Consider the following 25,129-nt stretch of genomic DNA (forward strand, 5'->3'; position numbering starts at 1 on the left):
AATGAAATCTTCTACTTGATTATACAAAATCTGCGAACACGATCTACGATTAAACAACACGCAAAACGTCATTTTAAGTGTTCGCGATGCTGTTTGTGCCTCTATCACAATTACACATCGTTAAGGCGTACCACGGAAGCAACTCGTCTGCTACTACATATAATATATGGTAATTTGTGAACGAGTGATGCTGCAAAATATGTGTATATTCATCGAAAATTTCCCTCTGTCGATTCCGAATTCGTACAAACAAATTCCTTTCTGATCAAAAAAATCATGCATCTTTTTTATTTCCTAACTATTCGCTGGTAGCCTAAGGGGTTATTCCAAATACGCACGGACGGATAGAATTTAATAACACTAGCCCTAGCAAGAGCAATGCTTCACAGAGTCTACCGCCGGTTCGGAATCACAACCCACTTAAAAAGACCTGGCAAAAAAGTAAGTGTGTATCAAAAACATAGCACTCCCTCCGAGAGATCCTAAAATAGCTCACCATTAAATTAAATCTAAATTCACTGATAATAACGCGGCAACACTCAATAAAATCTTTACGAAAAACGAAACCGAAAACAAATCTAAAGCTATAAAAATCACATTAAAATCAAAACGAAGGGCACCTTCGACTGGTTTCAAACAAAAGGATTAAACATAGTAAACAAAAACAATTTCATTCGTTTATTGTTCAAACATCAAAAGGCATTACGTAAATGAGACAAACAATCGCTTGCAAGCACACGAAACGTTAAAACATCTCTCAATATAAAAACATAATGGAACAGATACAGCAAACAATATAAGTAATTGCTGGAACTATAACAACGAACAACGATCTTCATGCCTTGTTTTCTTTTGAAGCTTAAGAAGAGATTATCGTTAGCAAATTGTCTTAGGTTGAGCCCGTGAGCTCAGCTACCAGACCGGTCACCGTCCTCGTCGAACCCGTCGCTTGCGATGAAGGGCTCGACGAGCCAATTAACCCACAAACACAGCCCACTGAGTTTCTCGTCGGATCTTCTCAGCGGGTCGCGTTTCCGATCCGGTGGTAGATTCTGGGAAGCACTGCTCTTGCTAGGGTCAGTGTTAGCATCACTCCGGTTTGAGCCCCGTGAGCTCATCTACTAGTTAAGGTTACGCTGAAATGGCCTCTCAAGGTTATCAGCTTAGGTAGAAAAAAAAGGGCTACCAGCGAATAGATATAGAAAACATATCTAAGATAGATTCATCCACAATATACATACTAGTGTTCAAGATTTATACTTTTTATGTATTAATTTTTTTCTATTGCTTGGTTCTTGACTTTTTTTTGTAAATATGAACAAAACTTTGCTTATTGGTAACACTAAAACTTGTCAAGAGTTCTAAACAAAAAAAAAAGAATCGGTTGACAAACACGAGAAGGAATCCTCATATGTATTGTATTTGTCAATTTCTACATAGATAATATCAAAGACAAATGTCAATGGCAATGTCTGAAAGTACAAAAACTCTGTCACACCATTAGACGACCATAATCCACATTGCATTTCAGGGTTTTTATTTACCTATGCATTCCCTGCCACTTTACCTTCATGTCGTTTCAATTTATGCTCTAAAAATAGACCAAACACAAAATGCGTAGTAATCAACCGAAACGCTTAACTCTATTATAATATAATAAAGTGATCAGACGTAAGTAATTCGAATGTAATTTAATAGATTATAACCACAAGACGATAAAAATCGATATTCATAACGTCGATGTTAACCTCCAAACAATGTTACCATGGAGTTCTTATAATTAGTGACCTAAATGCTATGGTAAAAGAAATGATAAGCCTTGGCCTAAAACGAAATTGGCTTGTGAAGAAATTTTGTATCCAACAAATTTAACTTTCATAAATTCATACCATATTTTATAGGTTCAACAACATAATCAAATGCGTTCGTAAATGAGCAATATCAATATCGATACTAATGGGAATATGCAATGGAAAACAATATGTATAGGATTGAAATTGAAGATCTGATAGACCGCGATGCTCTCTAAGATTCGTCTAATGGAAAAGAATCAGAGCTCAAAATAAAAAATGATACATCACCACATGAAGTCTGTAGAAATGAAGTCTTAATTAACAAAAATCTCTGTTAAGTCGCTGTACTGAGTGGAAGATATATATGTTCTATCGGGTAATTTATTAATAAGTCTAATAAGCAATAATCAAATAATACATTAGATGCAAAGCGTCTATTGTCTTACGCACGCCGTTTAAGATTTCTAAACCGACCAGATATTTGGCCTGAGTTATGTATGTTTAGTTTATGTTTATGTGTAGTTTAGTTATGTATATTTTTTTCCAATCGTTACATTTTGATTCATAATTATCTAGTGATTCTTATTCTTAAATAGATATATAGATAGATAAATGGATTAAATAGATCCTTAATTATCTATTCATAATTATCTACCTTCCTTTATATGACTTTATCATTTCCAAAGGCTACTAGATGTATTTACGAGATAAAGTTTCTGTTATCACGATATTAATCGATGCTTAATTTTTATTCAGAGCAGAAATATCTATCATCTCTTTGATACACAATATCAGCACCAGATAGGGATAAGATTATTTGTTTAAATTAATAAACAATCGCCTCTTCATTATAATTTTCTGCTGTAATCATATCTGTTTCATATCGATTCGTATATTATCATTTTTCATAAAGTTACGGTTTTTATATGTATTATTATTAGATCAATTAAAACAATTTTATATTTTTTTTTTTACAAAAAAACTCATCTATACTAATATATAAATCTACAGTGGTTTTTACGGATGTTCCGTTATAACTACTGAACCATGCATCCGATTGACTTGAAACTCGGTATCCATGTAGAAAATATATGTACTTAATGGATAGGCCAATATTTATACGAGTGTTGGACTCCCTACATCAGTTACGGGGGTGTTAATGATGAGAATGTATGTGAGGGTGAGAAATAATAATGTTAATTTTAAATGCCCAGCGAAGCGGTAGGGTACAGCTAGTACTTTATAAAACATTAGACACAATTATAGGTATAATGTATTTCAAAAAATTAAATCAAGACATTGATGTATACCATACTTTCCGCAAGTCTCGTTTGAAGAATGACATGTCATAGCGCTCGGGAAGCACCGTGGCGGGGAGCTCATTCCAAAGCCAGATGGTACATGGCAAAAAAGAATGCCAATGAAATATCAGTTAACTAATAAGCAAGCTAAAGAGCAATCAAACAGCAATAACCCTTTATCCGACACACTGGAAAGATATACTGAAACCTACTAAAGGGGATCGTTCAATTTGCGGACAGACTTAATATCTATTCGACCTTTGAGACACTAATCACGAAATTCATTCAGAAATATCTTTTTAGGGTCACGTTGAAGGCGGTTAGCCTATTAAACGCTTAAAAACCTGCACCCGAACTTCGGACGGGAGAGAACGCAACGGAGACCTAAGAAAGCAACCGTGCTCTCTATAATAACTACCACTAAAGCAAATACCAAGAAACACGAGATTAATTCCCAAATTGGAACAGCTCATTGGTGGTAGGACCTCTTGTGAGTCCGCACGGGTAGGTACCACCACCCTGCCTGTTTCTTTCGTGAAGCAGTAATGCGTTTCGATTTGAAGGGTGGGGCAGCCGTTGTAATTATACTGAGAACTTAGAACTTATATCTCAAGGTGAGTGGCGCATTTATGTTGTCTATGGGCTCCGGTAACCACTTAACACCATGTGGGCTGTGAACTCGTCCAACCACCTAAGCAAAAAAAAGCCATTTTTGAACATACAACACTCGTAATATAATTTAGACTTCTCAAAGAAGCAGAAATTACGTTTTTTCTAATATGTAATATCATCATACATAAATAGCTCTGTACAAAATCGAAGATACTTGCAAACACGATTGTTTTGAATACATATTGCTTGTTCCTCAATCTATTCACAATATTACTTACTTCACTTTAACGTCAAGTTACTTTATCCTTGGAGTTATGTTTAGATAACAAGCGTTACAATAGTTAGTACTACTAATTGGATACTAGGCAACCAGAATGTGTTTCTTAGTAACGAATGCTTGTAGCGGTCAAATCGTATACCAATTATTGGCAATTGAAAATATTTAATCTGTTCAACACCAGTTTGTAGCAACTTGGTCTCGGCGTACCAATTATGGCAGCGGTTCATATTAATTTATATTTAGGTCAAACATCGTCAATTTCAATTCTAAATATGCAATAGCAGAATTCATATTTTACATGAGCATGGGGAGATTCAGTGAAGCTTCATCTTGTAATAAGTACCTGTTAATTAAGCCTCCGGTTCATCATTTTGTACCTACAATCTCCAATTGGGCAAATGGGATATCATTTTCAAAAAGATATATTTTCTCTGGTATATATTAAGCTATCGAACTCGTACGATTTTTTATCTATATATTAATACGTGAAGCAAAAACTTTGTACCCCTTTTTACGAAAATTGCGCGGACGGTGGAGTATGAAATTTCCCACACTTATATAGAATACAGAGAAGGAGTGCAGAATGCTAATATTTTTTTTTAATTATGCGTTAATAATACATTAAATCAATAAAAAAAACATCACACACACTACCATGTTGTATTTGACACAGACACATATATAAACTCGGTTTATTGTCAAACTTTTGTTATTGCTTAAAGTCTGTGGTCAAATTGAGAATAGGTTAATATTGTTTATCTTTAATATTATTTGTCTATAGTGTAGTTTAGGCGAAATATCTGATTATAGAAGTGTTCAAACTTATAATTTCAATTAAATATAGTCGAATTTCGACTACTGCGGGACCACTAGTTATAATAGATTTGCAACAACTCAGCAGTTGTGTTTACCATTTTGAATTATCCGTTACTTAATAGGTTTATAGGTTTCCACGGAGCACTCATAATTATGCAATTACATATGTAACATAGTTCGGTTCTTCTTAAAAACTTAGTTCTTACCTCCTCCCATGTCAGTATAGAGCTCTCGACTGCGCTGATCCACATGTCGCCAGCGCCTTCGATCACCCCGTGTCGCCCACCCTCTTCGGAATGCTGAAACAAGTATGAAAACTCTTTAGACCTTATTTTACTCCGAGGTCATACAAATCGCTCTCGTGTTTTAAACACTATCGCGTTGTAATTTCGTACTAATAAAACGTACGATGTTTAGAAAAATATTGTATGAACTGCTATTTAAATAATAAAAATTAACTTAATGTGTACATATGACATTATGCTTTTAGTGTGTATTTATGTTTCGATATTTTGTCCTTTATAATTAGAGTATTGAAGATTTTAATATGATTAAAAATAAAAATTAATTTAATGTGTACAAATTGCATTATGCTTTTAGTGGGTGTATTTAAGTTACGATATTTTGTCGTTTATAATTAGAGTATTGAAGATTTTAATATATAGATTTGTAGGTTCATATAATATATGTTTAGTTCATTTGAACGTAGTTAATTCGATTACGTTGAAACTTAATTCAGTTAGCGTATTGATTTGAAAGAAGGGTTTTGGGTGAGCATCGTCAAAGTAAAATAGATAAAAAGGGGGGGGGGGGGGGTGTTTAGTTTTTAATATTCAATTACTACAAAGGCTTTTGAAAATTGCTTTTAACGTTTTCTTGTTGTTGTTTTTTTATTTTATTTTTTTATTGCTTAGATGGGTGGACGAGCTCACAACCCACCTGGTGTTAAGTGGTTACTGGAGCCCATAGACATCTACAACGTAAACGCGCCACACACCTTGAGATATAAGTTCTAAGGTCTCAGTATAGTCCTACCACCAGTGAAAACCTCTTGTGAGTCCGCGTGGGTGGGTACCACCACCCAGCCTATTTCCGCCGGGAAGCAGTAATGCGTTTCGGTTTGAAGGGTGGGGTAGCCGTTGTAACTATACTGAGACCTTAGAACCTATATCTCGAGGTGGGTGGCGCATTTACGTTGTAGATGTCTATGGGCTCCAGTAACCACTTAACACCAGGTGGGCTGTGAGCTCGTGCATCCATTAAGCAATAAAAAAAAAGGTCCTACCACCAGTAAAGCCAACTACGCTCTACTTCTTTACTCTTTCGTCTTCCACACAATCAAGCAAAGTGACTCTATAGCAGGGAATGTGGTATAGAATATCACACAAAGGATTCAATGATTTCTAAAGAAAGATGTAATAATAAAAAATTTAAAGACCATTATGTTTTAAAAGTTTGTTTGTACACTCAGATTTATATTTATCTACATAGAAGATAACATATACGACGTCTGATAATTAGCGAAGCGGCAGACATTGCCCGATAATGCTAGAAGGAACTGCCACGCTTTTACATAAGCCGAAGTTGTTTAATTTTTTATTAATTTTGCCGAAAGGATAAAACAAGATCGAAAACGTTACTCAATTGTAATTTGTAGGATAGTCAGGCAGACGATAAGCTTGCGACCTGGTTACGTTCATAAGCCCGAATTAGTTCTTGTATAAAGAATAGGATGACCGACCATAAAAAAGTTTTGAAGTCTTGCACTAAAGGTTAAGACTGGCTGTATGCGCATCGAAACAATCGACTTATGTCGGTATTCGAATTCCGCATAAAGGTAGATTATGAGAGATACATACCTAAAGAATGTTTAAGAATCGCTTCCACGGTGAAGGTAACATCTCTAAATATAGTATTATAGTCAAAGAGGGTAGGTACCACTAAGCTGTCTATTTCCGGAGCAGTAACACTTCTTAGTGTCAAGAGTAGGTCAACCGTCATAGAAAACAATAGAGATTGAGACGGAACTATCTCCCGGGATCTCGTCGTTAGGCCTCGGCACCTTTTTGACATCGGGGCACTTGGGAAACATGAAAAATCCAGTTTTAGTACATCATAATGGACCTTTTTTTCCCCTACCTATGCTGATAGCCTTGAGAAGTTATATCAGCGTTACCCTATCGTATAGGTGAGCTCTCGGAGATGAAACCGGAGGTGTTGCTAACACTGGCCCTAGCAAGACCAGTGCTTCGCAGAATCTACTACCGGATCGGAAACGCGACCCACTGACATGATCCGACGAGAAACTCAGTGGACTGTGTCTATGGGTGAATTTACTCCCAAGCGACGGGTTCGGCGAGGAATAATGGACCAAAAACGTGTCGTAAAACATGAATATCCAAGATGGTTTAAAATCATTAACCGTACTCGCCAAGCAGACCGCCAGACAGCTGTACAAACTAGTTCGGAGCGAACGGAGTATTATAATAGTATTCAAACTTTTCGATTCTGTTTAATTAAAATTTTCCAACATTTCCATAATTACTTCAAAACATAGACGGACAAACATAATAATTTTATACAAAATTGGGAGTTTTTTAAATTCTATTTTAATTTTAATATGCTTGGATTTATTATTTATTTGTATTTTGTTTAGGTTTTTTATTTTGTTTAGTTTATGTACATTTTTATTGCTACTCTAATTAGTGTTAGCAAATTTATATTTTCATGAATGCTATGTTTTCTTGTAATTTAGAATGAGGTGGTAAATGTTAAGAAACATTCATTAATATTTTAACAAAATTTGTATCATCCATAAATAGCTTTATTGGCTCAAAAAACCTGTCTAAATGTTTGATAGGCTGTGCGTATTAATTAAGGTGACGTGTTAGTCTGTTGCAAGAACAGCACATAGTAAACATAAGGGTTAGGTGACTGACCTTCGGTATTCAATTCAAGAGAAATCGCAATTCGATTCACAACCAAACTAGTTAAAGGCTAAACTATTTTAATAGTCCGAGAGGCCATGTAAAGAATGCGCAATGTATTACTTCAACAGAACATTGTAAGTAATGTCTGTGGGAAGAAACTTGCGTGTGCCGAAAAGCAATGCGCACACAGCTGCACTAGTCCGGCCGTCTGCAATTGAGTATGCAATACGAAAAGGGCACATGTCGCATATTTTGTCAAATACGTTTTTTTTATATACATGTAGTTTTGAGGCTTACCTACACCCATTTTATAATAATTCCAGTAACTTTCAATTGCTAATTAACACTAAAATATATCTCAATAGTTAATATTTTAAAGTTTACACTGCTGTAGAAAATAATCTGTTTTTTTTTCATTTCCTGAACATTTTACATTTTCAGAGATGTTCAGTGCCCTTTTCGAAATTACATATCTATATATTAATACGTGAAGCAAAAACTTGAGTATGAAATTTTCTACACTTATAGAGAATATAGAGAAGAAGAAGTGCACAATGCTAATATTTTTTTTAAATAATGCATAAAATATACATTAAATAAATAAAGAAAACATTACACACACTACATACTATTTATTGTCAAACTTTTGTTCTTGACGGCAGTGGTCAAATTGAGAATAGATTAAATATTGTTTGTCTTTATTAATATTTTTTTATAGCGTAGCCTTGGCGAAATTTGTGATTATAGAAGTATAAAATACAATCATAATAGTGTACAAACTTACAATTCCAATTAATTATAGTCGAATTTCGACTACTGCGGAACCTCTAGTTCAATTAATTTGACGTATAGTCGATACGCATCTAAGGCTAACCGCACATACACCATGATATTGTCAATATTATTGTATGTGTGCGACCCGTATTTTGGTATTGATCAATTGTGTTGTGGATTTCTAGAAATTTTGATTTTCTTGCGGCAATGTTGGGGGAGGCCAATAATATTGTCGTGTGCGGACTCGGTACAATACCGGTAATACAATACGGTATTTTAGTAGAGGGAGACCAAAGTCCTCCTCTTCTTCCAATTTTTTTTATTTTTTTTATTCCATAGATGGGTGGACGAGCTCACAGCCCACCTGGTGTTAAGTGGTTACCGGAGCCCATAGACATCTATAGCGTATATGCCGCCCCCTACCTTAAGATATGAGTTCTAAGTTCTCAGTACAGTTACAGCGGTTGCACAGCCCTTCAAACCGAAACGCATTACTGCTTCACGGCTGATATAGGCAGGATGGTGGTACCTAACCTTGCGGACTCACAAGAGGTCCTGCCACCAGTTATTACGCAAACCGTCTACCGACTAAAACCCCAGCGGACTCCACCACTCCGATTTCACGAAACAAACCTTTTTTTTTAACGCTGGGGAATCCATTTACGGATACCCGGTCCGGGGGGGTAACGAACCGGGTTATGTCGGACTCCGGCGCTTCCTGAGAGGAAGAGGGGGACGAGGAGGGCCAAGGTCCTCCACCTCCCCGAATTCCTCGCAAGAGACTACGCCTTGAAAAAGGCGCGCGAAGCACTTGCCCCGCAGAACGACTACCGACTAAACCCCATCGAGCTCCACCACACCGGCTACACCAGACCTACGGTACCGCAGTGCGCCCCGAAAGTCCGCCTTCGCCGGTACCCGTCCTGATGATAAGACTGGCATTTCATCTCCGGGAAAATCCCGAAAGACGTCATTTCGGGAGATACACCGCACGAAACAAACCTGCCCTGATAATAGAACTTACTGTGGTCGTGTGTCGAATCAAACACGCAAGAGGCACGACCGATTCATTCACACACAGCTGGCAAATGTTATTTATTAATGATAAATAAAATTTTACGATAAATTACTATCAAACAATGAAGTGGAACAATTGCATTTTTTTTTCACCGTTCATTTTTATTTCACATTTATTTAATCAGTGTTTATTTTATTTCAGTTCGTTTACTTAAGACTCGTCGTTAGTTTGAATACATATCGTTAAAACTATTATTATTATTCGGTTTCAAGGAAAATAAATACCTTTCAATTGTAATTAAATTTTTTATTCATTTTGAATTCTTTAATTGACTCGATTAGTTATATCGCAATCCTATGCCTGTGAGGGAATAATCAATAAATAAACGGTGATAGACAATGTTTCCGATTGCGATGGACATTTTTGACTAAACGCAATGTATACATTTAAAAATAAGCTGTGTGCTTAGTGAGTTTTTTAACGTTTTCGATATCGAAAAAGTTAACTCAAATTTGTATGCAATTGGAACAGCGCCCCTAGCGGCAAACTTAGGCAAACGTTCCAGCTCTGGGGACGTCCGCAATTGTCTTCACTCTAGCGACTCTAGTACGGTTAACGAAATATAAAATGGTAAAAACGATATACTTGCTTGGCTAAATTAAATGAACGTTGTTCTCCTTTAAGTCGAAGATGAGTCAACATCGGCGGTAATGCTTTCTGATGAGCACATATCGACGGTGTTTTAAGTAATAAGAATTAACATTGATTTTTTTACAGTACGCGATGAAAATTATTATATCTTTTAATGAGAAATATTGTTCAAAAACTTAATATTCAAAAGTATATTATATTTATATCTTTTCAAAACTCTTTACATTATCAAGGTATGGCTGAAAACAAATACACTATTTATAGAAATAATTTTAACTGAACAAACACATTACCTTTCTAAATAGCCTCCTTAAGAAATAATTTAAAATCAGTAAACGCATTATTGAAAACGTATTCAATGCTCACAGTCTTTAATCGATGAAACTATTCGTGTCACGTCGCGACATTTTTTTTTTACAAAAAGCGCACGTCCGCGCCTTACCTCTTCGAGAGAGCGACTGAACTTCACTGAACTTATCTAACATTGCGAATTGCGATTATAAATTAAACATGCTGTTTATCGAATAACGTACATACAGGCTGTTGCGAGATTTTTTACAATATTTTATTTGTGCCTGTCCTATAATCACTCTGGTCCGATGGCTAGTTTTTTGTTTTGTTTGCCTACCTATGATAGTAACCTCGAGGAGGTATTCTAGCTTTACAGGACGTGTGGGTGAGCTCACGGGGTTCAGCCTTGCAAATTTGCTAACACTAGCCTTCGGGAAGGCAGATGACTCGGATAACCGTATTATAGTATAGGGACTTCCACCTAAAAGCGAAATAAAGTGTCCCTTCGTAATAAGGTTACACTACAAAACTTGCATACGCACCGTCATGACCTATGACAAGCGTAGTGTTCGCTCACGCGGCCCGCACCAACTTGAAACCCCTTCAAGTCATTCAATCCCGTTTTTGCAGGATAGACGTCGGAGCACCATGGTTCCTAAGGAACGTGGATCACCATGATGACCTGGAGCTTGACTCAGTCAGTAAGTATCTATAGTCGGCATCATTGCGCCACTTTGAGAAGGCGGCACGACATGAAAACCCTCTTATCGTGGCCGCCGGTAATTACATACCCGATCCTGTGGACCGAATGGTAGATAGTCGACGTTGCCCTAAGCACGTCATTACGGATCCTCCCGATCCATTAACAGTGCTTTTAGGTACCTCAAGCACCGGTCACCGTCCTCGTCGAACCCGTCGCTTGCGACGAAGGGATCGACGAGTAAATTTACCCAGACACAGCCCACTGAGTTTCTCGTCTAATCTTCCAGTAGGTCGCGTTTCCGATCCGGTGGTAGATTCTGCGAAGCATTGCTCTTACTAGGGCCAGTGTTAGCAACACTCCCGGTTTGAGCCCCGTGAGCTCACCTACACGTCAAGGAGAAGCTGAAATAGCCTCTCAAGGCTATCAGCATAGGTAGGAAAAAACAACCTGTATAAGAAAGTCCCAGAGATTTTTAACAAGTACCTACAGAACATCAGTGGGCACTCAATAAATACAATCTCAAAGTCTACGTGGAATTGAAAACAGATTATGGTTACCGATTGTGTGTGTGCAACGTCACACCCATATCATGAGATACATATCTTCGGCATTTATAAAAATCATTACATTTTTCAGTCGTAATGTGTGCTATGTCTTGGATAAGTTTAGATGACATTTCGCGCCGAAAACAATAGTGCGCTCATATCGTTTTGTACTAGACTTCTCGAAACGGCGGAAAGTTGGAGTCGTCGTGGCCTAAAGTATAAGATGCCAGGTGCATTAGTGTCAAGCGACGCACCGGGGTTCGAATCCCGCAGACAGGGTACCAATTTTTCTAATGAAATATGTACTTAACAATTGTTCACGATTGACTTTCACGGTGAAGGAATAAACATTCAAATGTATAATGTGTAATCTCTATATATAAAAATGAATTGCTGTTTATTAGTCTCGCTAAAACTCGAGAACGGCTGAACCGATTTGGCTAATTTTGATCTTGAATTATTTGTGGAAGTCCAGAGAAGGTTTAAAAGGTAGATAAATATGAAAATGTTTGGAATTAAATAAAAATAAAATTTTTGTTTTTCCTTTGATGTGTTCCCCGTCTGTCTTTTATTTATCAATTGAGGCACTACAAAGTCTGCCGGGTCAGCTAGTGTGTAATAAAAATCAAACGCGCAAAATTAGAATTAATGTAATGGTGGTACCTGGTGGTAGGACTTCTTGTGAGTCCGCATGGGTAGGTACCACCACCCTCCCTATTTTTGCCGTGAAGCAGTAATGCGTTTCGGTTTGAAGTGTGGGGCAGCAGTTGTACTGTTAAAACTTTTTTTTTTTATAACATCTAAGAGGCAAACGAGCAAGACGGGTCACCTGATGGTAAGTGATTCACCGCCGCCCACGGTCACCAGCGTTTACGCCAGTGCGTTGCCTACCCTTCAGATAAGAATATGCTCTTTTCTTGAATAACCTAATGTTATATATAATAATAATAATAATAATAATCCTAATAACTGAGACCTTAGAACTTATTTCTCAAGGTAGGTAGCGGCATTTACGTTGTAGACGTCTATTATGGGCTCCGGTGACCACTTAACATCAGGTGGGTTGTGAGCTCGTCCACCCTACTAAACAATAAGAGAAAATAAAAATTTATAAAGGATGAAAGAGCATTTACTTTTTTCTTAAATTTTTTTAATCATGTGTATGAGTTAATAAACTCATGACCCTAATAGGGATTCAATAGTTCAACCAGTCCAAGTCCAGTAGACATTAAAAGTATAAGTGTTTGACTCTAATGATCTTATTGGCTGATGAATTAAGCTTCACATTTCAAGTTTAACTTAAGATATGAAGTCTAAATCTCAGTTGTATTATATAGCAACTGTCCAGAATGGATTTCTGCTTTGCAGCAAAAAAGTGCATGGTTATGTTACCTACATATACAGACACACACTATGCTCTACCATGACCCTACTACTGGCAAAAAAAAATAATCATATTTATCATTGTTATGTTAATCTTCACGTCGGTCATGTGTAATTTTTTTTTAAATTATTTATTGACATTTAAGTTTAATTGTGTGACTATGAAGGCTAGTCGTTACTCATGATTGAAATTTACGAACCTTAAGATTAAGATCACTAAGATTAAGCTGCAACATAATACTGATCAAGTTTATATTTCATTATTTATTTTTTTCAATTTTTTATAAGATAGCTGATTATGACTTTGAATAATGTTTATCTATATGTGTTGCAAGTGTTCCATAAAAATAAAATTTTATATCTCAATCAAATTTAGAGTACCTATTGATTAATTTGCAATTTTAAACTCACAGAGAGCTATAACCATAGAAACTGATATACTATTATGATATATATTATTATGATAATAGTCTAACTGACTTTAACAGAGATAATTTTAAATTTAAACTTTATTTTCTGAACAAACAAACTCTCCTGAGGTTTGCAAGTTAAAGTTTTATCAATTTGCACAGAAGGTACTTGTTCTCCTTTTTACATATTTTAGTAGATATTTAAATTGAAAAGGCAATACTAACATTCAGTTAGTATTGCCTGACTGAATGTTAGTATTGCCTTTTCAATTTCAATATCTACTTCAATTTCTAATGACATAATAAGATTTGAAACATTTCTGTTCTTTTTCTGTTGAAATACTTTGTTCATTCAAATGCATTAAATTTGTACTTAGCAATTGTGTTATTTTAATTGATTTGCTTGGAATTATTTTCTTTGGAAGATTTTGTTTTTATTAATATTTAAATAATTATTGTAAGTAATTGTAATTTAAGAATATCCTTTATTTTGAATCAGCAATTCATATAAAGCAAACAATTTGAATAATTGGATAAAGTATTTCTACATAAATTGAAAGTGATCTTTTTGTGGCAGTCCGAGGCGTATTATTATTTATTAATTATGTCAAACGAAAGTTTGTTGTACTTTCACACAATTATAACATAATGAAAGTGAAATCTCCTTGATGTTAATTTTTGTCAACATTTTCATTCTCAAATCATGAATACGTAACAATGTTCAATAATCATGATCATTTTTATTTAAGTTAAGCGATTTATGGGATTTTTTTTTCAATACAACGTATCGATCAACAGCAAAGTAGCCAACTAATATAAATCTTCAGATAATTCTTCCAAAATATAGTACCCGCGTCATCGTCTTTTTTCACCTAGCATGTACTAGAACACTCTCCACTAATGACTAACACCTACAAATCAATAATATCAAGTCTTAACAAACAAAATCGATAATTTCAACAAAGCAACTCACCACACTAGCGGTGTCTTGGCTGCCTAGCGAGTGCTTATCCGTTTCTTTACCAATGGTTTCTTTAGAAAAAGGTTCATATTTACGTGTCGGACTATTTCTCATTGTTCACACACACAATGCCTAAAGATTTAGGCCCCGATAGACATTTTTTCCCAGAAAAGACGACACGAATCAACGAGAAAGAGAAGTCTACTGAAATATATCAAGCAAGTGACATCTCCAATCAAGTAACATTTTTTTATTTGCGTCGTTAAATGTACAGACACAGAAAACACAGCCCATACAGCTATATATTTTGTAACGAAGTTTAATCTAGGGAAAGCGAAATGGAAGGGATTAAATATAAAAAGAGAAATACTGTTGGTGTTGGATGAGATGAGAAAATATATGCTGGGAACTTATTAAAAGTTCAATGATTTTTTTGTTTAAAAATTTACGTCCAGTTATGTTTTTTCATTTTCTTACATGCGCATTCACAAATATTAAAAATTACATAATAAGCCACCGTTAATAAACTGAGTATCAAAACATTGAATCGATTAGACAATTTACAAATTGTCATTCCTCGCATTTTCAGCCAAAAAATCTAACAGACCTAATAATAAGCTATTCCATATCGAGTTATAAGCATCCACAAAGCTATAAACGAAAAAGCAAGTACTTGCCTTCCCACCAGTGGTACCAGATTATTTATGTTCATCAGTCTATACAAACAATGCTTTCACAAATGAATAAAGCAATTAATTGTATATTTTCTTATAGTGAACAACTAAGAAACATCCGCTAATATGTCCTTACAATTAACATGATTACCATCTAATTGTAAAATAGGCCAGAAGTCTAATGTGAGAAACTAATATTGTCTACTACTATTTTGGCCTGTCTATATCTTCATTGTAAATTCTTACCTCTACATAGCCCAATTAAAATAGAATTGAATTTTTATTCTCTCCTTCCTCCTTCCATTCATTCCTATAAAAGTAAGTAAAAGTATATTCTAAGCTTTATACACTTTGAGAAGGCGGCACGATACGAAAATCCTCTTGTTATGGCCGCCGGAAATTACATACCCGATCCTGTGGACCAATGGTAAACAGTCGACGTCGCCCTAAACACGTCATTACGGATCCTCCCGGTCCATTAACGGTGCTTTTAGGTACCTCAAGCACTGGTCACCGTCCTCGCTGAACCCGTCGCTTGCGACGAAGGACTCGAGGAGTAAATTAACTCATAGACACACACACTTGAGTTTCTCGCCCGATCATCTCAGTGGGTCGCGTTTCCTATCCGGCGGTAGATTCTGCGAAGCACTGCTCTTGCTAGGGCCAATGCTAGCAACACTTCCGGTTTGAGCTCCGAGAGGTCACCTACACGCTAGTGTGAAGCTGAAATAGCCTGGCAAGGCTATCAGCAGTAGCTTATAAAAACAAAGAGCTAACTAACTAAAACTTTTAAACGCTTAAACCATCGCAAAATTATTTCATAATCGATTGCGTTAACAGTATCGAAGAGACAAAATAAATGTCAGATATGATTTACTATCACTTTAAGATCACTTTAGTCTACCCATGATGAGATAATAGGTCATAAAAGCATTACAATACTAAAATAATTAAAAACTTAATAAAAATAACGTATAATATTCTGCTATTTTTTTAAATGGCTGTTTTCAGTTTTTGCGTGTTGCTTGGTGATCAAGAATTATAGAAAAGAAAGAGTTTATGTGAAAAATTATCAAAATTAAAAGTTACATAATTATCTGAATAAAATTTGGTCCTCCATTCTGTGCTCAGAATTAATTTATACTCTAGCTACATTTTGTCACAACGATGATTGATGACATTGATCAAGTAAGTTAAAGTCTGACAAACTCTTTTGACATTGATGACGTGGTGGTGGTTTATCACGGTTTAATGTTTAATGAAATGAAAACTGTGAAAACAATCAGAAATGTTAAAAAGCTTACATATCCATAATCTTTGGAGTCCGTATCCCACAGCTCTATTTTTGTGTATTCTTTGATTTCCCTGTTCGGCACATTTTTGTATTGCTTGCGGTTCATTTAAAATACTTTTAAAGCACTTTATTGGTATTGAGTTCGACACTAGTTATCCAATTTTACACTGAATGTTAAATTAAAGTAATGTTCAAAACCTTCACTACTTCAATAAATTATTAACAAAAAATTCACTGGATCAACTACTATCATACACTTCATTTAATCTTAAATACGAATGAGCACATGTTCATTATTATAATCATGGAAAATGTATTTAGTAGCTAATTTTCAAAACTACTTAGGGTTTGACGTCAAAATGCCACGATTAATACATTGAAAATGTGATTTTACGTAGCGTGTAAAAGTGCGCATGGAGTTATCATTATCGCTGCAACGGTGATAAACAGATTTCGTGGTTTATCTACGTTTTTACTAACTTTGGGATTCATTGAAAATGGCTTGTATTTATGAAAAAAAAAAATTAAAAATACAGGTAGATGATGTCACAACCCAAACATTATCATGAAAATAAAGGAAAACGAATAAAATGTGAAATTTTCATATTTTTGGTAACCGAACATCTAAATATCAGCGTAAATGTTCTTAAATAATAATCAAATTCAAATCATAGGACTAAAAATCAATGAAGGAAATGACACACCAAAAGAAGAAACAGAAATATTTCTTTCTATGATATGTAGGTACGTGATGGATGTACTACTTACTGGATATTTATATAACACAAAGAGGATTGAAATGCAGCCGGTCGTAAAATGTATGCCAGGGATTTGGCGTATGTAGTATGTTAAGTGGATATACTTCAAGGAAAAAAGAACAAGAAGCTAGCACGAATGATTTTAAGCGATTATCGGAGCCCATAGATATCTAATTTAAGCACGATTGAAGTCTGTTACAATTAGAGGTTCCCTTCTTAGCAGAGATATCATATAAATGTTAGCAGAGATATCAGCACGGCCCCTATCCATCGATGCTTCCAGTACATAATAGATCAAAATAGGAATTAGGGCTCTAAACAAAACTTGTTCAAAAAAGAGGTGATCATTTTGAATGAATGGAAAGCAGTGGAAGTTCAAAGATAGGATCACAGTGTTTGCGGAACGGTTTTTATAGTTATGAAAATAAGAAATCACAATCATCCTTGTAAGTCGTTGACAGACGCCACAACGTCACTAACAGTGCTAATGAAATACGTGAGATCCAAAATGGATCTCACGAATACGTGAGATCCAAAATCGGAATGCACATTGAAGATCATTGAAAAAACGAGTTGCAATAGTGTCTCAAGATCCTGCTCGTAAAACTCTTTTATGTGTTCAATTTATTTTATAGCATCTAATGAAACTCGGGGATACTCGCAGGAATACCAGAAATTTTGAACGCCTTGTGTTGACCGGTAAAATCGAGGGAAAAAGTCTCAGGGGTAGAGTCCCAAACGATGGTCGGACCAAATAGCGGAGGAACTGAAAATACTTGTCAGCGACGCACCTGTAGCTTGTCTTGTCTGTACCTTTGGGGAAGGTACCTTTGGGGAAGGTACAGAACGGGATCGATGGAGACAGCTAGTCGCACCGATTGAAGAGAGAGAGAGAGAGAGAATGAAACTCGAAGCTGATGATTATTTTTTAGGTAAAAACTTTGTAAGTACGTCAGTTAGAGAGGATCGTTCCTGAAGACGAAACAACTATATGTTTCCTTTAACGTAAACGAAAACGCAACGTAGGACGCCCCGTAGCTTGGTGGTGCGATGACCTCCGAAGCGTGGTCGGCAAGAGGTGAATGAGGAAGAGCCGAAGACCGCGCTCAGTAGTGTGGATTGGGAGAGGTTTATGCCCAGTAGTGGACGATTGTGAGCTAAAAACAAGGGGACACCAATAATTATAATCTTATAAAAATAAAATGTTCGCGGGACCCTAATATATATAGTTTAGAAATCAACGTAATAAATATTTTTTTTGCCGTAAAACAATACATTCGATACATTTTGCTGCACTATTGCAACCGCACGTCGCTATTGACAATAACGAACAGCCATACAGTTAGTATTTTAACCACTCTTATGATTTTAACCGAACAGCAATTTGATTCTTCAAATGTAGCTAGGTACCTACCTAATTACTATTAATACGAAACTTCATGAGTGGACAAACGTTAAAACGGCCATCATAGCGTGCCGGTAGAATAATGATGATGATGAATGAAAACAATATTTCTATACAAAATACTTTTTGTTTTAGTAAGTTGTGATTTCATGTTTATCTTCAAGTATGTCGTTCATACCACTGGCAGATACCTCAAAATTTGACGTACCTTAAATAAAACAGAAGCTCACTAACATGATTTATTTAAATAATTCCTATTTACACAAGACAACACCAGATTTACGCCTTGAGTGCATCTTGTACTCCGAAGCCAGGCCCTGTGGGTTCTTCAGTCAGCGAGGTCAATCCTCCGAGAGGCTCAGACGCGAATCTTCCACTCCTGAAATTACATGGTAGTAAAAAAAAAGTTAATTGTTAAATGTTAAGAAATTGTCATAGACAATTAGACAATATTTAGACACCCCTCTCTAGACGAGAGATCAATCTGTTAATCCCATTGACAAAAAAGGAAATACACGTTTCATTTGCAGTTATAAACTAGTTAATTATATTACACAGGCTCACAAGTTGGAGCATGGACTCGCATATGGCAATAATAGGTTATGAGGCCAACTTACTCATACTTAATGCTATTTATTAAGCTGTGGTATGACATATTACATATTAAATTTTATATTTTTGAAATATTTTAAAACACTTAATGCTACTAGCACATTTTTAACACTATTCACACTGCCATACATAGAAATCATTGTTTTTAGTGTGTATTCAATGGTTCATATGCATCAATTATCACACACCAGAAGAAGCGGGTTACAGATTGATATATGAAATATGAAAGAGAAATTGAAATACCTGGGCCCAGGTTTGGGCTTCTCGTCCTTCTTTAATTTGCTGATAATTTCTTTTGTATCTTCTACAGACAGGTCCTCCTGTAACAAAACATTTCATTTATTAATTAGTCTCTTTTTTTCTTAAAGAACTCTGTAAATGTTTAATGTTCTATTTGTGAAAAGAATTAGCTTCCTTGTGATTTAAACTTAATGCAACATGACGAAGAAAGCTGTCGGTCAGATAACGACACTAAAAAGACGCAGACATATTATACCTCTATGGGATTTAACTTGCGAGAGAATAAGATAATCTACTTCTAGAGGCTTCATTCCTACGTGTGTGAAATTCGTTACACATGATTTTTATATGCGTTATACAAATATTTTAAACAATTTACATACGACTACATTACTTTAGATTTTTGATATGTTTGATCAAGGATATAAGAATTTATATTAGTAATTTTTTAATTTACTTGCAGATAAATATAATAACTTACATAGTAATCATCATTGACTTGTATCATTGGGGCGTTCACACAAGCTCCCAAACATTCAACCTGAAATAAATAAGTAATGTGAAATGAATCTCAAAGCACATTAACAGAGAGTGAGACTGTAATATCTTTTAAAATTGTATTTATATCATATTTCCAATTATAGACATAGGTAACAAGCTAACAAATGTCAGTACTTAGAATTTTGTATTATGGACATACTTTATGTTAGGTAAACTAAAACGAAAAATCAAATACACCATTAATGTAGGCTCATTTGGTGTTCACGATTGACTTCCACGGTGAAGGAATAACATCGTGTAATAAAAACCAAACCCGCAAAAGTATAATTTGCGTAATCACTGGTGGTAGGACCTCTTGGAAGTCCGCACGGGTAGGTACCACCACCCCGCCTATTTCCGCCGTGAAGCAGTAATGCGTTTCGGTTCGAAGGGTGGAGTAGCCGTTGTAACTATACTGAGACCTTAGAACTTATATCTCGAGGTGGGTGGCGCATTTACGTTGTAGATGTCTATGGGCTCCAGTAACCACTTAACACCAGATGGGCTGTGAGCTAGTCCATCCATCTAAGCAATAAAAAAAAAAAAAAAATTTTTAAGTAATAAATACATATCTGCATAGTCAATTCTGTCCTATCTTTCTTAGTCTAGAATCCAAGCCAAATTAGTGTTATTTTTTAATGAAAAATAACAATATTTCCTTAGGAAAACGATTTTATTAGATTGATATTTAATATAAAATTTCAAATATATTCTTCTATTCAAAGCTTTCAAATTTAATATGCATCTGATGATGGGCATGCAATGACTGTGGTGCATGGACTGTGTATTCTCTCTACTGCTTTCAAGTATTTATAACATATTTAACAATCTAATGTAAAATTATTGTTAACCTTAGTATTATTATGTGTCATGTTGTTGTATAAGTCACTATGCTGATGCTTTCAAAAGAAATGACAATTTGGTACGAACCTCTGAAACAGAAAACTTGCCACAAGGACTGTTGCCTCCAACTTCACAGTTTGTTTCCTGTTTAATTGCATTCAATATGGCATCAGAGCCTCGAAGCCAGCAAGGAGTAGTCGTACATACTTGAACATGGTATTTACCAATTGGTCGTCTGTAATAGTTAATAATTCCGATAATTTTTTTATTGCTTGGACAGGTAACTGAGACCATGGCCCCCCTCATGTTAATGAACCCATAGACATCACAAAATTGACGCTGTTAATCTTTAAGGGCTTCAGAAAGCACTTAACACCAGGTGTACCGTGAGCTTGTTTACATGTAAGCTAAGCAATGAAAAAAATAATCACTAAACTAGTTATGGCCTATTAGTTAATGCTTAAACAGAGGACACCATACGAATAGAACTGAAGAAAAGTATTAAATCGAGGATAGCAAAGAAAAATAATTGTCTATGAACATATAATATTTAAATAGTAGATAAAAAAGATATGTAGTGTCGTGGGACACCGGATAAGAACGAAGTTCCTTATTATAAAAATATTTATTTTAAGTTCTATTCGAGGTATAAAGAAAATAAAACTGGAGGTTTCGCAACAACCCACGGTCATTCAGTAACGTGCGAACTTATTATGGTACACTTCATTCACGGCTGTTTCCATAAGAGTTAGTGTATTGCGCGAACGAACTCTCTGAGATCGTGGTCAATGAATGTTAAAAAGATATATTATTTTTTATACGTTTTTACAAAGTTACATCGTACACTGTGTGCATTACTAATAAAAATCTTATGTTATGGACGTTTTTTCCTGGTTAGCTTACCCCTCCGCATCGTCCCAAGGTAAGGAACTTCGTTCCAATATAGCATTTAATAGCTAATATTTACCTTATGAACATTGTGTAAAATGTAGCTACTTCATAAACTCTCATTTTTGGAAGATTTAAGATCTCAGCCACCTTGTGCATAGCTGAGATAGGTAGCCAGCCTCCACTTTGTCGTTGTGCCAGATCCAGTAAAGGAATCATGGCACCTCGCTTGTGACCTTCAGGGTAAATGGCCAACAAAGCCTCTACTCTCTGGAAAACAAAAATTAATATTGATTGATACATTTGAATTCAAAAAAACATACTATTTTATTTTTATTTTTAATATTTTTGTCAGATGTCAGACGTTCCATCCGTTATGTGCTTAAGCAGTACCTATAGCTATGGCATTGTGTAGCACTTATCTGAAAATGTGTCTCCAAGTCACAATATCAATGGTTAAATTCTTTTGTGAAATAATGGTACATGGCATTATTAAGATGGCAATATTATTGAATTCAGATTTGAATGATTTCTTCAAGTTTTGTTAAGTTTTTATTTGAACTAAGACAATATAATTAACAAGAAAAAAAATTTTAGAATTTTTTAAAATTGGAACACCTTTTTTTATCTAATTCTATTTAACTTAGAAAAAATTATAACTATTTATTAGAATACTAAAAATAGTCTTTTATTTTTATTTTCAATTGTCAGAAGATTCAAATTCAGATCCAGCAATAACAAATGAAGGCACACCTTTTGATTGGCCTGCGAGAACTCAAAGGGAATGCTCGGGTTGTCCTCAGGAGTGTCTCGGTGGACAAATAGACTGTCATGTTGCCTTGATGCTGTGGTCTGAATTGACCTAGAGGATATACGCCACTGAAATCAAAAACGACACTTTTTCAGTAGAAAAATAGGTATCACAAACGTCAAAACAATAATTATATAACCCTGTTATATCCAAAGTTTATGTATAATTGTGAGTGAAATTTTACCTACCAAGCCCTGTACTCCAGTCCTGAGGCTGGATAACATTTTTTTGATTGTATTCTAATTTGCTATAAAAGTTATATTGCGAAACACTGTTCGCGAACAGATTCGTTTTGCTCACAACTTCAGCTCAAACTTCATATCTCACTCATTCTACTGTGCGTTCTAAAACCAGTACATACCATTATTGCCAGTACATACCATTATTGTTTTGTCAAATATTTGTATTTAGTAATATTAAGTCATGACCAACTTGACTTTAAAGTAAAAAAAGGTGTAATAGCACGCAGTTATGAGAATTTGCTTAAGTTATAATTATTGTTTGAAATTTACTAACATATTTTAGAATCTTGTGAGCCGTGAAACCTGAGTGGCGAGTTTATTCTAAACGTACGCAACCAATCATTGGCTAACTTCAGACGGAACAAAGCCCCTGCGTATTATTTTAGCAAAATAACTCAAAACTAAAATTGCATTACGATTAAATGTTTCCGAACTCTTTTGTAAAAAAAATTGTTACTTAACGCATTACCTTTGTGCGAAAAATATCTTGATCGGAAATATATGAAGTATTTGATACACAATATTAATGTTCTGCAGCCGAGAAGACTATACCAAATATAACGTAAAATTACAAAATGTAGTCCAAGTTAGGGATGTAAACCGGTTCGAAGAAAACCGGAGAAAAACCGGTTTTTATACATACCGATAAATACCGGTTTTTATTTAAGAATACCGGTTTTTTACGCTTTACATTCACAGTTGTGCTACCAGTGCTACCAGTGCTACCAGATCAAATATACAAGCTACAAATATAAAAAAACCGTGTTTCAGAATCAAATTACCGTGCATTACATTTAAAAACTACAGTGCAATAACCACAATATGGTTGGTAGACTTTTAGCGTACGAAATGAGGACCGTGACCCAAATATCCACATATCTGCATCCAACACTCAGGAATGGCTTTGGCCAACCAGAGCATATGTTGTCTGCAAAAGAGATGGTGCATCGTGAACTGGGGAATCTTCTTGAAGAATTTTCAACTCTCGCTTTATAATCGGAACAGCCAGAAAAAACCACAAGCAATTTTAAAAAGCCTGGTATTCTGGATTTTTTGCATTCGCGAAAACGGGATATTCCGAACGCCACGACAGCCGCAGTGAATATAGTGCGAATGTATATTGAGACTGAAGCCGCCACAGTAAACCACACCGAAATTGCTGGCACGTGCTAACATCCAGAAGGAGCAGGCTTCTGAATGACGCAGTGGACCAACTATGCCTCTTGCATCAAAATTTTGATTTAATACAATAGTATTAAATCAAAAATATAAAGCTTTTTATTATTGGATAATATATATGATCATTAAAAGCCTATATAAAATAAGCTCACCCAATTAATTGTATGAAGAAAACTCTTCGTTTGTACGTAAATTTGTTTTATTTAGTGATTATTTAGCCTTTATGGAAAAAACCTAAAAATACCTAAAAAAAACCGGTTTTTTGAGAAAAAAACCGGTAATAAACTGGAGCCAGAAATTGTAATCGGTTCACATCGCAGATCCAAGTGTACTGATTCAGTTCTTAATGACAATTCGTTCCCGGGAAATTGAACAAAAAAAATTTTATTAGTGGCAGAAAAAAAATAGTTTAAAAAAGTTAAATCCAACGTTTAATTTTCAATCGTTTTAATGCAATAGTCAGCAAGATTTTTCTAGCCTTATAAAAGCGCCGGTAAGACATACACGAGCCAAAGATTTTTTTATTGCTAAGAAGGATGGACGAGCTCACAGCTCATTTAGTGCAAAGTGGCTACCGGTGCCACTGACATTAACAACGTCAATATCGCCACCCACGTTGAGACGTGAATTCGAAGTCTCACTTTAACAGTACATCACCTTTCAATGCATTAATACTTGACAACAGAATAATGTAGAAGTAATGTTGCCTCCCGATCCACTAACGATGCTTTTAGGTACCCCAAAAAAAAAAAAGGTACCCCAAGGACCGGTCATCGTTCTCGTCGAAGCCGCCGCTTGCGATGAAGGGCTCGGCGAGTAAATTAACCCACAGACAGCCCACTGAGTTTCTCGCCGGATGGGTGGGTTGCGTTTCCGATCCGGTAGTAGATTCTGCGAAGCACGGCTCTTACTAGGGTTCGTGTTAGCAATATCGTCAGGTTTGAGCCCCGTGAGCTCACCTACTAGCCCAGCGATGGTCTCTCTAGACTGTCAACTTAGAGGTAGGAAAAAAAAGTAATGTTTTGGAGAAATCAATCTACACATATAAAGTCGATGTGTGTGTATGTTCCTTAGACGCCTAAAATGCTGGACCATTTCGATGAAATTTTCAAGAAATCTTTAAATTGGCTTAGCGGGAGACCATGTGAAGTTTGTTAGCGATTAAATCAAAGATC

The 25,129-nt window shown here is 35.5% G+C and overlaps 2 protein-coding genes and 2 long non-coding RNA genes across 7 annotated transcripts in view; 2 read left to right on the forward strand and 2 right to left on the reverse strand.

Moving 5' to 3' along the window:
- LOC101743471 (calcium-transporting ATPase type 2C member 1) overlaps window positions 1-16,847 on the reverse strand; it is a 51,009-nt gene extending 34,162 nt beyond the window's left edge. Inside the window, exons 1-2 of one of the 4 annotated variants that reach the window (XM_038013858.2) lie at window positions 16,447-16,847; window positions 5,009-5,101 (exon numbers count right to left, since the gene is read on the reverse strand). In XM_038013858.2, the coding sequence (XP_037869786.1) occupies window positions 5,009-5,101; window positions 16,447-16,542 (189 nt within the window). In that variant the 5' untranslated portion in view covers window positions 16,543-16,847. Of the gene's footprint in view, window positions 1-5,008; window positions 5,102-10,468; window positions 10,641-14,480; window positions 14,674-16,446 lie in introns of those variants that run through there. The other 3 variants (XM_038013857.2, XM_038013859.2, XM_038013860.2) reach the window with 3 other exon arrangements.
- On the forward strand, window positions 1,458-3,572 carry LOC134199620 (uncharacterized). Its single transcript, XR_009974176.1, has 3 exons — window positions 1,458-1,671; window positions 1,902-2,169; window positions 3,398-3,572. It is a non-coding gene; the product is annotated as an uncharacterized LOC134199620 (long non-coding RNA).
- A 99-nt stretch (window positions 16,848-16,946) lies between the features above and the next one.
- Window positions 16,947-18,834, forward strand: LOC134199665 (uncharacterized). Its single transcript, XR_009974244.1, has 2 exons — window positions 16,947-18,126; window positions 18,735-18,834. It is a non-coding gene; the product is annotated as an uncharacterized LOC134199665 (long non-coding RNA).
- On the reverse strand, window positions 18,826-22,841 carry LOC733123 (NADH-ubiquinone reductase; the record flags this gene model as incomplete). Its single annotated transcript, NM_001047070.1, is given in 7 exon segments — window positions 18,826-18,978; window positions 19,455-19,531; window positions 19,933-19,992; window positions 20,922-21,069; window positions 21,802-21,992; window positions 22,476-22,601; window positions 22,722-22,841. Coding segments are annotated over 7 exon segments (738 nt in total). The 3' UTR covers window positions 18,826-18,878.
- Window positions 22,842-25,129: the final 2,288 nt, after the last annotated feature.

The sequence above is a fragment of the Bombyx mori genome, chromosome 11 (genome assembly GCF_030269925.1).
Source record: "Bombyx mori chromosome 11, ASM3026992v2".
In the NCBI taxonomy this organism is placed as follows: Eukaryota; Metazoa; Arthropoda; class Insecta; order Lepidoptera; family Bombycidae; genus Bombyx; species Bombyx mori.